At 40.3% G+C, this 17,917-nt stretch overlaps 1 protein-coding gene across 1 annotated transcript in view; it reads right to left on the bottom strand.

Annotated features, from left to right (window-relative positions):
* The window catches only part of MSH4 (mutS homolog 4), a 90,410-nt gene that overhangs the window by 17,194 nt on the left and 55,299 nt on the right, over positions 1–17,917 (bottom strand). Inside the window, 10 exon segments of the mRNA XM_032782164.2 lie at positions 912–1,086; positions 2,653–2,781; positions 7,040–7,158; positions 7,361–7,561; positions 8,942–9,066; positions 9,934–10,037; positions 10,381–10,517; positions 13,728–13,897; positions 14,497–14,561; positions 14,960–15,034. Of these exon segments, the coding sequence (XP_032638055.2) occupies positions 912–1,086; positions 2,653–2,781; positions 7,040–7,158; positions 7,361–7,561; positions 8,942–9,066; positions 9,934–10,037; positions 10,381–10,517; positions 13,728–13,897; positions 14,497–14,561; positions 14,960–15,034 (1,300 nt within the window).

The following is a 17,917-nucleotide window of genomic DNA, read 5'->3' as shown; positions in this document are numbered from 1 at the left end:
ACATCCCTGAGTGACATAAGTTATATCAACATAAGGGGTAGTGTAGACCAGCCCTCAGAAACATTATGTGGATTCTTTTCACTCCTTGAAGGATTATGGGTCTATAAAGAAATGAATGGATGACAATGAGACATAAATAAAATGTTTTAATCTGTTACACAGTCTGCTTCACTACAGTTTATATTAAATTTAAAGGATAAATGAACCTACTTTCCCAGAACACAGTTTTGACATTTCAAAGGATAAAAAGCAACTCTCTGCATAAATAAACGGAGGAACCCATCTATGAACATTAATTTATCATTTTTAATAAAACTTTGTTCATTTACGATGAGCCAAATGGGTACACTTTTAGTTAATTCTTTTATATCATCCTATATAAGCAAAGACAAAAGAGGCAGCTCTCAAATAAGTCTTGAATGTGTAGGCATCTCACAGCCCCTTGAATTGCTCCCATAATCAAACAGGAAACCACTGCAGAGCACTCAGTACAGCTACTATATGCTCAGAGTGACCCATCTCAGGTCACTGTGTCCTCAACCAGTTGAATATTCCAGGTGAAGTCTGAGAGCAGAAAGATCATTTTATTAGACAATTAAATTTTTCATACTGTGGACAGAAAATAACTATCTTATTACACAACCATTTAAAATACAAAAATAAATGGAACACTATTTTAATCTGTTTTTTTATTTAACATGTGCATAGTCGTCTAGCCAAGCAATGGCATCTTCAGTGGCGTGATGAAGTTCTTCTAGGTCACCGATGAACCTGTAACAGTTACTATGTAAAAAATTACTCACAATATGGAGTGATCTGTCAGTGGATAGTAGGAATGTTAGACCCTAATAGTTTAATATAGCTTCTGTACTTTTTAATAAGTTATTAATATCAATACTGAAGTCCATTACCATAGTTTTTTTCCTCTGTGTGTCCTTTCGAAAGTATGTAAGTATAAGTAATTTTTTCCTTATTTCCAGCACTGTTTCTCACATGTTGCACTTCAAAATGGTTGTTTTCCACATTGGGATATAAAGCATCTATGTGACACAGTTCCAGGAAATGTGTAGCAAATAGAGTAAATGCCTAAATTAGGCAACAGAAAAGGAAATATTATAACATACTAAGTAATCCTTCATAATTCATTATAATTAAGTAAAATAAGGTTAAAATAAATATTTTCAAAGTGGGTATAGGGTTTAGCAATATGACTTTCATTGATGGCTAAATCTGCATGCATTGCTTTGAAAAAATGCCCTGAAATTACTAAAAAATATTAAATTGAATGAAGAGATCTATTTCTTTGGTACTGTAAACATAGGCATGATTATAGCAAAATAGAAAAGAAAGCTCCAAATACAGGCAGTTTTAAAGCAGTTTCAAAAATATATTAAATAAGCCCTTTCATTTTTAAATTAAGTGATACTGTTTGCTGAACATAATACGTTTAATCAACCTAATGATATAACAAAAATGGACCATTTAGACTGTATATCAGAAAAACACATGAGAGACCTTTTAGACTATGGAACAATCTCATAAGAGGAGCAATGGAAGTCTCAATACATGACATATTTTAAACTAGACTGGGAATAAACAGTAACATGAATTTAGAATACAATCCTTTACTGGCAGGGAGACGGACTGGATGACTCAACAGATCTTCCCAACCTGGATTATCTGACCCCTTTCCCAATGGAATATATAAATGTAGCCACTAATACAGAATTTCCTAACTTTCATACTATTTTATCAAAATTACTGTCAAGAATTTTCACAAAATTGCCCGAACATTCTGATATTATATATTATCCTTCAGCTAAAACTATGAAAAATATTTGAACAATTCAAACCAATCTGCAAAAGTATTCCAAAATAAGCCCGGATAAGAGTCCAGCCTATGTCCAGGTCTGCAAAAGTTTGACAACATGCTGAAGTTAATCACATAGCTAGGAAATAACTGGAGTTTCCTCCCCACTTAAAGGCCATTTCTACTTCTCTTGATAAGCCACCTTGTCTACACACCTTTAAGTTAAGGGGGTTGTGGGGTGGAGGATCCGAACAAATTATGGAAAGGGAGCAGCCAGTTGGGAGTTCCCTTTGGAGATTTAGGTATATAAACGCTAATCTCTAAGCAAAACCAAAGAGGTTAGTTAGTTTGCTTTCAACATGGAAAGACAAACAGAAGGGTTCATTTCTTGAACCAAATAGTGCAGGATTCTCACAGAACCAATTACCATACAACTACTTTAGGGATATTGTCAGTCTCATTCTTGGTATAGTCACTGCAAATTGTAAAAGCCAAGGCAGAGTCTTGGCCAAAGGAAAGAACAGGAAGGAACATGAATGGAGCCAAGGGTTAAAAGGAGTGTATTCAAGGGATGATCATGTGGTTGGAATGGGATTGGATAAGAATAGGACAAGTACTAGAAGGGCAGGAAGTATGGCATCCTTTTCCTTATTCTTATCTATTGATCAAACTCTTTTTTATCTGTAAATCCCAGTAAGTGTATCCGTATTATTTAGATCAGAATTATCCATAAAATGAAGACTGGAGTATGAGAAAATGTTTTTATTTGGTACCATTTTAAGTCTGCGTGAGAAAAAAATTACAAATTTTAGAGACTAATGATTAAAAAATATAAAAAATACCTTCAAACTCAGTAGATATTCACACACTGAATAACAAATGCCAATACCTTCTTCAGTGCTGGTACCTCTGCCAAGTTCATCAATTATGATGAGTGATTTGTCATTAGCATTTTGTATGATATATGTTATCTAAGAAAAAAATATTGTTATCTCTAGCAGTATATTTTTAAATCTCCCCATCCCCCCGAAAAACCAAACAAACCAGCAAAAAGTCCACTGGTAATGTGAGTAAAGAACAGAATCCTTCAAAAGATCCATGGCTTTCACCTCTGAGCAGCTTCCAAACAGCTGGCCTTTTAAAACAAACAAAACATCTTGCCATGAAAGTGTTTGCCTCTTTCTCTCTAAATATGTAATTTTTCCTCAAAATGAGGTCTCAGGTGAAGTACTAGCAACAGTCAGATATGGTCCAACAATAATTTAAGGTACAATACCTAATGAAGCATCAAGACTAATGTCCAATGGAACAGTGATTTCTACTCCTGTTGGAATGGTTTCAGAGATACTGGACTTAAAACGGTGACATGATTTAGAGAAAAGCTATTATGAATAATTCTTAGAACTTCCTGCTCATCTCCAGCTTGCTGGTTGGGGACCAGGTCTTAAAGTCCATAACACACATTGAAAATCTTGAAGAAAAAAAGAGAAGATGGCATGCAAGATAAAAAGTTTGGAGGGTGTTGTAGAAAGGAGCTACAGGTAGAGAAAAGGATGGTTGTGGGGTTTTCTACCTTATTTGATAGCAGGCCTATTTTAGAAAAGTTTTAAAAAATAACTTACCGGTATTATTTTTCTGCCCTGCTTCCTGAGAAGTCCAGTTGTCCTAGTTACTAATACCTGTTTGCAATATGGAGGTCTGGTTAAACTCTTCTTCTTTCATATGGCTTAAAAACAGTATCGTTAGCTGTTCAGATTTAAGTTGGCAATCCAATTGATTGTTTCAGGTGAGGCAGAGTAGATGGAAGAAATACCACTGATATATGATCATTTGGGACATGAGTTGGTAAGATGTTTCATAGCTTGAAGTCTGTTTCTGCACTCACAAATAGAATTGTGTATCAGCACATTCAGTTCAAAGTGTAGCATATTTTCATGTGAGTGAAAAGTCAGTGGGTTGTTCAGTTGAGTCCTTGATGAGATGTTTGCATGGAACACTGGTGTCCTTTCACCTTGCTCGCCACTGACTTCATGGGAGAACCCCGAGTCTTCGAACTCTTGCACTGCAAGCCAAAAAAGCTTTCTGGATTTGAGATGGAATCTTGATATATTATTTAGGTATTCATATATTGGAAAATCCTTGTTCCCTCAAGTAGCAACAAATTTGGAGTTGGCTGATGAATGCCAGTATGGGAAGCCATGGTAGTGACATTGATTTTACTGTGTCTGTAATGACATGCATGATGGTGTTTAGCTGAGAATTGACAAATGGTGTGTCTAGACAGGTCAGCAGTAGTCTGTGGCAGAGCAGAAAAAGGCTAGTGAAGAGGTTTGTAGAGTTTCTGCATTGGGTCCCCAGGTTGCTGCTCACAGCTTATGGATGGGGTTTACACACATCTTTATTTTGTCATAGATATTTTTCAGGTGCTAGTTCAGAGCTGGTGCTGACCCGGTCTCTGTGCTGCGTGGTGGCATGGCTGGCTCCAACCTGTCCTGGTGCTCTGGGTGGCGCGGCTGGAGCACTTGTAAAGGGACAGGGAGCGAGGGGATTGGATAGAGGGCAGAGGAGTTTGGGGTGGTGGTGGTCAGGGGGCAGGGATGTGGATAGGGGTCAGGGCAGTCAGAGGGCGGGGACCACAAGGGTTGAATGGGGGCACGGGTCCCGGGGGGGCAGTCAGGAAGGAGGGGGTGGATTGGATGGGTGGTGGAGGGCAGTCAGGGGCAGGGGTTCTAGGGGCAGTCAAGGTACAGGGAGAAGGAGTGGCTGGATGGGGCAGGAGTCCTGGGGGGTCAGTCAGGAATGAGAGGAGGCGTTGGATGGGGTGGCGGGGGGCAGTCAGGGGCAGGGGTTCTGGGAGTGCTCAGGGGTCTGGGACCGGAGTGGTGGATGGGGCAGGGGTCCCGGGGGGGCCATCAGGGAATGAGGAAGTTGGATGGGGCAGGAGTCCGGAGGGGGGGATATCAGGGGGCGAGACGCAGGAGGGGTTGGATAGGGGGCAGGGGCCAGGCCATGGCTGGCTGTTTGGGAAGGCACAGCCTCCCCTAACTGGCCCTCCACACAATTTCCGAAACCCAGTGCAGCCCTCAGGCCAAAAAGTTTGCCCGTCCCTGGGCTAGTGGAATGTGAGGCTTTGGTCTAACATCACATCAAGACATTTTGCAGTTTTATCTTCTAATCACAGACATCCATGTGCAGCTCTGCCCTAGTTTTCCAAATTGTTAGAGGATATGCTGACACCACAGTTTTAGCCTCTGTCTACACTGCACATGACATGTTTAGTAGGTATAGCTCTCTGGTGCTGGAGTCTTAAATGGGGGGCAAAGGCTCCAGCAGCTCCTGTGGCAGGGAAATCCTCCAGCAGTGGGAAGATGCCAGAACCTTTTCCTGCTGCTGGAGTCTTTTCCTGCAACTGGAAAAACTCCAGCAGTGGGGAGCCAGTTGCAGGACATTACACTGCTAAAAACAGCAGTATAGATGGGGGAGTCACTGCTTGGATGAGCAGAGTGTCATGTAGAGTACAAGATTCAGGCATGTCTTTACTATACTCACCTGAAAAATACCATGCTGCAATTGGACCAGCTTTTGATGTTCCCCTGGGTTTGCCACCCCAAGCTGATGCAAAATTAGCCAAGCTTTGTGATGGAGTAAGTGAAATCCTGATCTTCAACTGTCTTTGATGATCTTTGATGGCATGCTAGAATCAGTGATTCTGCCAGGGATGCTGCAGTATTTATTTGGTTCTTCTTTACTTCTATTGCCATTTGGGCAATGACACGACTACTGGAGTTCAAACCCAATGTGGATTAACAGCAGTCGATGCCAGCTGTGTAGAAAGTAGCAAAAGTAATGCTAGACGTATTCTGAGGGATTTCAACTGGGCTTCGGTGATGAAACAGAAATCTGGATTGCAGTATCTGTTCCAGGGGCAGAATGAAAAGTGTCTCTGTCTTTTGCATAGAAAAGAAGGTATGTGTCTTCATGTGATGACAATTCCAAAGTGCCTCATCCACAATATCGTTACTAGCATAGCCCTACATTGTGTGGTGGCGACTGAAATCAATGACATATATATAAGCCAGGCAACAGACTGTGGGTAATGGGGGAGAAGACAAGTCTGTATTCAGTGGTTTATGCACATTAAACACTCTTCTCTTGATGATTCTTACCGAGATGGTGAAGGTTCCAGAGTTGCTCCTAGCAACTATCATGTCATAATCCTCAATGCTGCGCTTGATGCACGTATCAAGGCTGTGTTAGCCACCAGCGTGGTTCTTGCGTTTCTTGTAGGGCAATGATGTTAATCATGTTGTCTCATGTAACATGAGCTAGCTGGTCGCTTCTAGGCTGGTAAATAACTTCAACATTCAATTGGCAAATTCTTAGAGCTGGGTCTACAATTCTCTTAAGTGACTCTGGATGGAGTCACTTTTTGCAGAGTAACTATTTCCATTGCTGTTCAATCCGGGACTTCACTGGATGATGTTCGGATGCCAATGTGATAATATTGATTGTGCTTTAGCATGTAACAATGGAGACCACATGGTAGAAGGTTGTCATCACCTGCCTCTGGTTAGTCTCAGAGCAGTAACTAATGGATCATACAGCAGCAACATCCAGACAGTTTTCTTTCGCTATACAAACAGCCATCCGGTAGTTAACATTTCTTTCAGATGCATCACCTCAAGACTAGACTACTGTAATTAAGGGATGCATCTTAAATTCATGTGGAAACTGAAGTTGATGCAAAATTCACTTGTTAAGTAAAGGTTTGTTTTCCCCATAATCACATTAAGACTGTGATTCACAAAACATGCAAGACTATGTTAAGTTCCGTGATTGACAGTGACAGCCAATTAGTTCCTGAGTTGATTTTCTGATGCTGGTTTTGACCTGTAAATCCCTAAATGGCCTGGGACCTACCCTTCTAAAAGATGCTTCTCTCCTCATGACGTACAATATGGAAGAAAGACACAGAAGCCAAGTTGTCTTTGACTGCTTTGTTTGTACACAGAATCATAGAAATGTAGGTCTGGAAGGGACCTTGAGAGGTCACCTAGCCCAGCCCCCTGTGCTGAGGCAGGACCAAGTACTCCTACACTATCCCTGACATGTGCCTGTCTAAAATAAAAGTGCTTCAGTGCCAATGAAATATATATCCATAAACCAATGTAAACTGTACCAGCTTAATGTTAATTAGGGCCCTTGATACTAAAATAATTAAACTTGTACCTCTTTCATTTCCTTCATGAATGTTGATGAATTTGTTTCTATATCATCATCCATACCAATTCTAGTGAAAATTTGCTCGGCAATTCTAAAAGAAGAATATTCTGCTGGGATATAAGAACCTGCAAAATAAAATAAAAGTACAAGTTACCTTATGTTATCACTGGTAGTAACACTATAGCTAAAAATTGGCCTTGTGTAATACACATAAAATCTCATCTTATTTTTAGAAACACATTTTTCCACTTAGTAAATAATGAAATTTTCAGTAGAAAACAATATGAGTAATGCAAAAGAATACTTATAAGGTAAACTGGTGCTCACCAATCTGTGCCATAATTTGACAGAGAGCAATCTGTTTCAGATAAGTTGATTTTCCACTCATATTTGGTCCTGTAATAATGATAAAATTGCTGCCTTCTGTGATATACGTGTTATTAGAAACAGGTTTTTCCACAGATATCTTTTCAAGAATGGGATGCCATCCCTGCTTGATTGCTAAGGTATCAGTAAATTCTGGACGAACTAAATCAAGAAAAAATTATAAGAAATGTTAAGCACTAAATACAAAATAAACCTATGACAATTATTAAAAAGTTAAATTTTTAAATAAAATAAGAATGACTCATGCAGAGCTCTGAGTCTGTTACTCTTCCTCTTGTTGAATAATATCTTGCTACTTGAGTTGGGGGCTTCACTCCTCTGCCAGGCATAGCATGACAAGGTACTGCCTCAGTTTCCCCCAACCTGTATCTACAAAATAAGTCAAAATAAGCTTGCCTTAAAGCATTTCCCTTTAATTAACAGAAACAAATATCCCAAACAGGGAAAGACATTCCACTCGAGCCTTTAATCCTACTCCTAGCTCCAGATTTGGGAGACCCCTCTTACATAGTTCTGTATTTTGCCTGCATCATGAGGCTCTTAGTCCTCCTCCTCGGAGCTGGAGCACTGTTCAGAACAGTCTTTCTACTGTTTACAGAAAATAACCCTCCATCCTCCTCCCCAGAGCCGGAGGTACCACCTTCACCTTCCCAGTTCTCACTGGAGCTTGGGTAGAACTCTTGCCAGTGCTTTAGTTAACATAGCATAAAGATACGATCCAGTTCTTCTCCCTGGAACTGAGGTTCAGGTATCATTTGTCTATCCCATGACAGAGTGGGCACCCTCCCCCTTTTCTATTGCCTGCTGTTTCCTGTCATCAGGAGTCTTTTTTCCCCAACACTGCTCCTTGCTGACCTCCTCTCCATACTGAGTTCTGGTAATTTTATTAAAATCAGGTGCTCCCCTAATTGAGCAGTAATCAGTCACCTGGGCAATTGATTAGCTCCCAATCCACCAATTAGTCACCAAGGCTGGCTTACCAACTTTAGCCATGGGTAGACTGTCCCTAATTCTCTCTAAAAGGTCAGTCACCCCATGACAAGAACTATTCACAAAGAAGAGATTATTCAACATGAGCAAGAGTGGAAGAATCAGAAAGGATATTCCCATGTGGAAGACCTGACCTATAGCTATCAAATCAGCAAAGACAGTATACTTGGAGGAATTAATGGGCTGTTTTCAGATAGAGATTACATCTTTTATACAAGTCCTCACAATCTTATTACAGAAAAATAACATCTTAGCCCTCCATCTTCAGATAACATGCGAAGACTGTGTTCAGAAGCAAGTGGAGGAATATATGAATAAAAAGGGAAAGAAAAGTAGGAAAAGTGAAGCTATAAAAGTAATTCATACATTGAACTGAAATCCAATTTTAGTTCTATAGATGACTAATATATGAAGAGAGAAATACAAGCGCCACAAACTAGACCTGGTACCATTATATAAATATTGGGGGACAGGGGTGTAGCTTTACCAGCATTTTTATTTATATTTACCATCTCTTAGAAAGAAACTTACCATAGTCAGAAAGAGTGCAGGCATGGGCAAATGACAGCAACATATCCAACATTGACACAGTGTCAGAGAGTTTGTATAGGCAATGAATATGTTCATAGATTTCACTCAGTAGTTTACACACTATCCTGCAAGCAGTCAGCTCTGAATTAGTTACTGTACACTACTATATTTTATTGCTTTACACAGTTTATAGCAATAAAGCAATTATTAAGTTCATAATGTCAATATGGTACTTAGATACGAGGATGACAGGCATTACATAAATGCCATAGAGATTTGGAAACATGGGCAATTCTGTGAATTTCTAAAAAGCGTAGTAAGTTATTGGGGAATAACTTCTAGGCCAAGTTCTGCCATCAGCTTTGCAGATGCAACTTCCATTGCTTGAAAGGGAGCTGCATGTGCAAAATTGACTCTAAAAAACACAGTTTTGGAACCAGTGTTGTTCTTTGTCCTCCAAAAAGTGTGACTCTTCAGTTTCTTGAGTCCTTCATGTTTAAAATGGGTTCACATGCTCTCCAAAAGAAGATGTAGCCAAAAATAGCCTATGTTAGCTTTTGTGATCTAGAAGAAAAGAGAACAATATATGCCCTTGGATCCCTTTATAGCATAATTTATGGAAAAACTGAAGGTAATTCTACTTAAAATGAAAGGCATACTTAATAGAAATAACGGCTACAAACTGCTAAATTGCTATACTCATGATGTCATTTTGTTTTGATAATAGTCTACAAAAACTTTAATAAATGTGATGGATACTCTTCTTTTTTATGAATAAATTCCTTTACATTTTAATCATAATTCAGAATAATGTAGATTTAGCCTTTTAATGTGCTCTCTCATGAAGAACACTCACTCTCTACAATCTGGAGTGCTTTTATAAGACACCATAATTTACCAATGAAAATATATTAGAAAACCTCACAACTAGTTGTTAATATGGCAAATAAATCAAGTTAACACAAATATTAAAGAGTTTGAAATGTTCTTACAAGTAGGTCATGTGATAAATTTCTCTCAAAGACTCCTGGCATCTTTCATTCATTTTAATTAAGTCTGCTGAAGTAAAGCTATATGCATTTTTCATTTTAGTGATCTGTAGGGAAATTAAAACTTTAAGTAACACATTTCAAATAAATGCACATAAGGAAAGATTTCCAGAAAACAAAGTAGGAACAATCTGGAAAGCTAGTGACAAAACTGTTCCCTTATTTCACTTTTCCTAAATAAAATAGCATGAAAAAACAAGAAAACAAAATGCAAATATCAGAATGATAGAAACCTTATAACATTTCATATTATCTCACAAATAATATACTACATATTGACATTTCACACACTGTATAAAAGAATATGGGTTAAATAAATTCTATCCTCATTTATTATGTAATATCACTGAAGTCATTAATTTCATGACAAAACATGTCCAGAACACATACCTTTGTAAATTCTGAAGGAAGCTGACCATTAGGTAATACTGCACATTCTGCATTCATTTGGATAAAAAATCCACGAGCAGAACTGAAACTCATCTTCAAAGGTAGGTTGTATTTTTCTCCAAGCTGTGTTATCATTCCTAAGTAATATGAGGGGGGGAAATCAAGCCATAATTGAAATATTTTCTAACATACTATAAAACTCACTGTGTTATCTGAGTAGGAAATTCATCATGTGGATATTTAGATACCAATTCCAGTAAATTAGACAGCCTTGTTAGGACCTTGAAACGAGGCTTGTGTGGAGGTGAAAGAGCTTGGTAAACCATTCAAATAAGAGCACTAGCTTTATAAAACTAGTGGACAAAAAGTGCCAGGTGAGAATAGGAGAATTCATAGGTTCTTTTTAAAGATATTCATATGTTGTCATGGGGATCTCAGGGGTGGGTTGTCCTTTTGCTGGAAAGGAAGATTTCTGAGGGTACGTCTACACTGCACGATTATTTCGAATTAGCTTAAACCGATATTACAAAACAGATCTAATAAAATCGGTTTAGCGCGTCCACAGTGGCATCACGAGAATCAGATTGTTTCGCGTCCATGTCAAGCTACCGTGCGATTCATGGAGCGGTGCAACTGTGGTAGGCCTTTCCTCAGTCTATCCAATAAGTCCTCACGTCCAGGTGAGAAGACAGTGCCTGAAGGGCAAAACATTCTGCTCTTCCACCGCCGGCAGATCATGTACTGCCAGCAGCATTCAGTACACAGAGGGTGACATTTACATATCAAAGGAATTATTATTTTACTTTTCTTTCACTGCGGGGGGGGGGAAGAGACTGGACGAGCTGTCGTGAACCACGTCAAGAACACTGTGTAAATTAAGCTAACAGACATTGTGCACTCACCAAAGAATGCAAAAGTTTCAGAACACTGCGTGGATGACTGCTAGCTGTAGTCCTCATTACCCCCTCTCTCCCTCCCCCCTCCATGAGCAATCCGTTTGAGTCTCTGCTTTCCCATGTTACGGTTTCATGCACAGCACCGCGTGTAATCCTGGATTTATTTTTCAAACGCTTGGCATTTCCTGTTCTTTAAAACGGAGCCGATAAAAAAACAGATTTCTCAACCATAGGAGCAATCAGAGATCTACGTATCTCCCCGTAAGGTTCAATCAGGAGCTACTTCTGCATTTGAACTGCTCGCCACCGTATTGATCAGAGCTGGAACGTGAAGCAGAAATGTCATTCTAAAGGCTCGGCTTTTCCTGTTTACCACCTGGCACCCGCATCAAGTTCGGATTGCGGACCAGAGCGGTCATGGTGCAGCTGTGGGATACCTCAGGAGGCCAAATAAGGTCGATTCCCGTCATCATGACCAGCCGAGTTACTCACTACATTTAGGCGCTATCTCTACTCCTCTCGTCTGGGAGGAGTTCCGAAATCGATTTAAGGAGCCGTTTAACTCGATATTAATGACGACGTCGTGTGAACGGGTACAGCGTTAAATCGGTATATCGGCCATTAAACCGATTTAAAGTCGCAGTGTAGACCTGGCCTCAGAGAAGTAAGCTTCAGATGAATCAACTTTCATGCCAGTGGTGTTTCACCCTGCTTTCTCAACAGGTAACTGTAATGCTTAGATCTGGGGCTGTCAATCTTTTCCCACTCACTCTATAGTTCAGAATCCTTTGCATTTCTAAATCCTAACCCCAACCCACCCACCTATGAGGGTGATAGATGCAGAGGACTATTAGGTGGCAGGAGGAAAGGTGCTGCTAAATTATAGGAATTCTGAATTTTGCTGCGTGGGGTACAGGCATGTGCGGGTGCTTGGGTTGATGAAAAAAAATACTGATGTTGTACTGCTGTGTGGGGAGAAAAGGAGGATGCTGTTGTACAAGGTTTCACTGGCATTCATACTCCTCACTGAGCTGGCTCAACCTCCCACTGTTGCTACCACCAGAGACATAAACCAGCAAATAGTTAGGCAGAGAAGATGGACTCTGTTGGACACCTGGCTCCAGGAGTCACTCAGTGCTCCAGTGTCAGCATTTACTTCCTCAATGCTTAGCATGATAACAGGAAAAGGAGAAAAGAAGCTCTTCCGCTGTAAACATGTGGGCTGCAGTAAAACTAGACTGCAGTAACCATCAGGAGGGAGAGAGAGCTCCTCCCTGCCTACATCTCTTTGGGTCTTAGCAGCCATGTAAGGAAAATTTTGGAAAGCAAGGGAACAACTAAACTCTTGTGATGTTCACTCTGTGTGATGTCAACTGTAAGCTACAAAACTAACAGGAACCTCAAGACAATCTATAGTATATTAGTGTTAAATATTCTATTATTCATGTGTGCTATTTGTCATTCTTTCCTGTTAAAGTATGAACTAAAAGAACAATCTTGTCTGCTCAGAAACATGATAGGAGCCATTCAGAAAAAGACAATTATTTTCATCAACTTTAGACACTTTATCTAAAACAGTTACACTCAAAGAATAGAGGCATTCTTCCAACATTGATTTTATTCATTTTGGCTTTAAAATAATATCAAGAAAGTGGTTTTACATGATTCTTAATAGCACACAGTTAAATCATAGCTCACAAACTCAAACTAGTTAAAATATTAAAAACAAAGTATTAGTGTTCGTAATGTGGCAGCAGATGATAAAACTAATTTTTTGTACCAGAAAATTTTATTTGAAAAAATATTGTTTCAACACTTCGAACTGAATTTAGATGCACTGCATTGTAGGTGCAAACCATAGGTTTTAAATGGAAAGTTTACTGTATGTTTGATTCATATACAGCTTGTTTTTCTGTGGCAGAATAAACGAAGTAATCTTTTTACTTTTTAAAATTACAAAATAATTATTCATCATTTCATTTTAATTACAGTTTTTATCTACAAATGGAAAATCTCAATGTAAATTTCAAATAGGGTTACCATATTTCAAGTTCCCAAATAGAGGACACTGCAAGGGAGAAGGGAGAGATGGAGGGGGAGGGGAGTACAATTTTTTTCTGCTTTGAATATCTAGCATTTATAAATAACAAGTGTAATGTCCTCAAAATGTCCCGAAATAGGACAAGAAAGGAAATATCATGGACATTTGTTCATATTTAAAAAATCAGACAGAGATCGGAGGACCAAAAATAGGTTGTGTCTGGGAAAACTGAGACGTATGGCAATTCCAAATGTACCTCAACTTTTTTTTTTATCAATGACAAAATCAAATTACAATAAAAATACTTGTCTTCTCTTCATTAGAAAGTTATCACTATATATTCTTCTACAATTTTATGGTTCTGTATAAAGGGTGCAATATATTTCTATTAGCAATCAATCATGAAATACCTGCTATGTCATCTACAATCTCTGTGTATGTTCTACGAGCTATATCAAGGAATTCATTGATATTTGGCCTGACTGCATAGCACTTCTGGGTCCTCATATTCAGGCATCCTTTTGCGTATCTTGTGTCATCATTAATGACCGTTTTAATCTTTTCAAGTATGATTCCAAACCTACAACAGTAGTTATATCAGCTATCAGCTAGGTAATATTTTTCAACTTCATTATCAACATTATCTTCAATTACAAATAAAAATGACTGAAGCCAATAAACTAAAAACTTAACGTGATTTTTTTTTACCTTAGACATCATATGAACACACCTAACTTTAACCTAAATATTTCAATACCTTAAAGAATAGCAGACATTGCACACTGCTCAGATATCGGAAACAGCTACTTGTCCTCAGTCATTTTGGGTGATTCTAAGAAATCAAAGTATTCTCAATTTTTTTTGTCTTTTCAATAATATCTACTGGAGTATTTAATTTTTGTAAGAATTTAAATTGTGTTTGTCATTCATAACAATCAACTATTGTTAAAACCAATTTTCTGTTTATCTTTTTTGAAATTTCTCCTGCAATAGTTGAAAAACTGAATTTCTAAAAACTTCATAAGAAAGAATAAGTAAAATTGAGAGTTTCTAATGATAACACAAAAAACAGGAGCTATATCTATAAATAATTCAAGAAGCAATATCTTAAAATCCTAGACATCCTCAGAAAAAAGGAGACAACAAAATATTCTAGCTATGAAAATATTATCACAGTACCTTTTGTCTTCCAGAGAACTGTAATATGCCTTTAATAGATGTGTCTTGCAGCTTTTCAAAGCAGCCTATTGAAAATTAAAATATAGATTAAAATTTAATTATGTTTTTATGATTAAATAATCATTTTAACAGTCTGTAAGGCCTTAGATTCATCTAGGCTTATTTGAAATTGAGGTGATATAGAGAGCTTACTGGTTGGGCTGGCATCTATTTAAGTTAAATAATCATTATAAAATTAAACTTTTAACTAGCATTCAGAATCCAGTTCCAAAAGTATTAGAGACTCAAATATGTTTATTTTTAAATCAACATCAAACTTAGCATAGATTTAGAGGATGTTACTACAGTGACAAAGTACAGCAGTTCCATGAGATATAAAGTAAATATAACGAACTGCACTGTGTGACAACAAAAATTAACTAGTTTGGGTTTTATATAGAAAAAGTAACAGAATACATTTCACCTTCAGAGGATCCACAAGTTCCAAAGTATGCTTCAGATAGATTAAATTCGTTATTTTTGATTCAGCAGCTTTAACCTGTTGAAAAAAAATTACAAATACAGTACGTATAAATTTTTAAAATACATTTCAAAACAAGCATGTATTTAACACACATATTCTGAATGTATTTTTCATGCACTATTAAATGATTTATGAAAATTCATATGACTAATGACCAGCTTGACAATTTGCAAATCTGCTGTTTTTTTTTAAATTTGACTATATATGGCTTGAGAAAACTCAAATTACAATACAATATTTTCAAAAGAGTTCTTCAACTGACAAGAAGTCTAAAATATTTGTGCTTTCTTACAGAGAACAGAAAAGACGGTTACTCACCTTTGTAACTGTTGTTCTTCGAGATGTGTTGCTCATATCCATTCCAGTTAGGTGTGCGCGCGCCGCGTGCACGTTCGTCGGACCGGAGATTTTTACTCAGCAACACTCGGGGGATCAGGCAGGGTGCCCCTGGAGTGGCTGCCGCCATCGGCGCCGCTTTATACCCGCGCACCTCCGTCTCCCATCCTTCTTGCCGGCTACTCCGAACAGAGGGAAAGGAGGCGAGTTGAATGGATATGGCAACACATCTCGAAGACAACAGTTACAAAGGTGCAGACCATCTTTCTTCTTTGGAGTGCATTGCTCAATCACATTCCAATTAGTGATTCCCAGCCTTAAACCTAGCGGTGGTCGTCCGAGCAACGTTGCGGAATGTAGACCCTGAGCCGAAGCAGCAATCGTCTCAGACTGTTGGACCAATGCGGTAGGCGATGTCATAAGTGTGATGGAAGACCAGGGGCTGCGCAGACAAGATTCCCTGTAAGGAACATGGCCAAAAAACGCGGCAAGATTGAGGGCTTGAGCCCCCGTAGAAGTGGGCGGTAAGATGGCAGTCAGAAACAAATGAGCCAAGTCATACCATTAGTCCAATACACAAGATGTCTACCGCAAGAAAGCAATTCTATGAGAAAAGATTACGCCATGCTCTTACACATAAACGTTTCGCACTAGCTACAATAAAAAACACTGAGGTGAATGCCAAGAAAAGAAGGATTGGTTCTCCTCTGAGTAAGCAGAAGCCCCTGCGGCATCTCAAGAGCATGCCAGCTTGCTGTTCCCCATTGCGGGAGTGGCGGTTTTGGAAAAAAGAAACTGCAGGAAAGATGTCCTCAGATTTCACATGAAAGGAGGATGACGACCTTAGGAGGAAGCCGGATGTGTCGCAGCTGTACCTATGTCCTTATGGAAACACTGTAAATACGGGGATCCAAAGTCAAAGCTTTTAATTTCCGGAGACCCATCTTAGCCGAGTGACAGCCAACTAGCAAGCTGTTCTCCAGGACAAGTACAGCGCGGAGCATGTGGCTAAAGGCTCAAAAGGAGGGGTTCCATGAGGCAGGCTAAGACAAGTTCAGGTCCCAGTAGGGGCTGTTTTCTGACTGGGGACTAGAGTCCTCCAAGCCCTTGAGAATGCTGGAAACTAAGAGGGAAAAACAGAACTGCCAGCTCCCCAGGATGGAAGGTGAAATAGCGCGGTGCCACTCTTAGTGAAGAAATAAGTTAACTTGCTCTTGAGAGACCTAAATAAAATCCAAGATGGTGAGGACTGATAAACAGACTCAGGAGAAAGGTCCCGCTGACACCAGTGACAGAATGGCTAGTGACCGTGCTCTCGCTTCCTCGCAACTCGCACCACCTCTGCGTGGCATGCTCGCAGGGCGGCCAGCTTCCCACGCCCTCGGCCCGATCAGACTCGGTGGGGATGAGAGGAATGGTGGGAAGGCATAACAGAATGGCCGTCTCCGAGGCGGGCGACTTGGAGGGAGCAGCACCTGGCATTTATCCTTTCGCCCCTGGAGCAGAGATACTAGTTGGGGAGCCCACCGCCAAACGAATGAGACTGAGTCCGGCCAGAGAAACCTGCTCAGATATCGCGAGCGGTTCCCTCGGGAGGCTCTAGGGGGCTTAGGCCCCGGTCGCTCTCCGGGTTCCTCCTGTTGTTTATGCCCCGTATTTGTCGTGAAGATGGCAACACAACGGCCCCTGCAGATGGCGCTGACACGCGTGGCAGCACACCGCCCATGTGTTAGATCCCGCCACCGGCGCGGCGCCCGCACCACCAGCCCCGACATTTTAGAGAACGAGAGGGTCTGGGGTGACTCCCGCCAGCACGCACTCACACCGGACGGATGGTACGTCCAGGCCATGGGAGCATACGCAGCCTAGCGTGCACGAATGACCCAGCCATGAGAGGAGCAAGGCGGGCAGAACACTGAAGACTTGGACAATGAGACTCAGGCCTGAAACGGGAGGTTACAAACACCGCGCAAGGTTGAGTCCAGCATTGCACTAACCTGGACTGCTATTGATGATCAGACGACAGCGTGGACTACTCGGCCAAGCGGAAGTAAGCGGGCATACCACCCTCAGGGGCCGGAGAGGCCAAAGGCAGGACAGTAACCTGGTAGAGTCGATGTTCTACACCAGCACCCCCAGGAAGGGGATAAATTGCTATTGTGGAAATAGCACCTGCTGTCGAGGACCACTCAACCACCCAACCCGGACCGGCTGCGATGTTGCAGTAGGCATTCAGGGAAATAAAGGCAAATATTGGGGAATAAAACCCCTTGCCACCTTAACCACTCCAGTACCTTCCTCTATAGCTCCGATTGAGAGGAGCTTTGGACACTGGATGAGGAGTTTCGTGTGAGAGGGGTCCCGAAGAGGACGGGGGGTAGAAGGGAGGGGTGAAACAAACTGAAAGGCGGTAATCCAACTCCACCAGGCGTAAGACCCAACGATCTACGTTCAAACTGGGACCGTCCGCCGGAAGAGAACTGGGAAAGGCGTTGTAGACTGAAAGGGATCCGGGGAGACAATTGGTACAGCTGCCTCTCGGGCACACACATGAACGACGAA

The sequence above is a fragment of the Chelonoidis abingdonii genome, chromosome 7 (assembly GCF_003597395.2).
Source record: "Chelonoidis abingdonii isolate Lonesome George chromosome 7, CheloAbing_2.0, whole genome shotgun sequence".
Classification (NCBI taxonomy): Eukaryota; Metazoa; Chordata; order Testudines; family Testudinidae; genus Chelonoidis; species Chelonoidis abingdonii.
The sequence above is the reverse complement of the archived record's forward strand: the minus strand, read 5'-3'. Positions and strand labels throughout refer to the sequence as shown.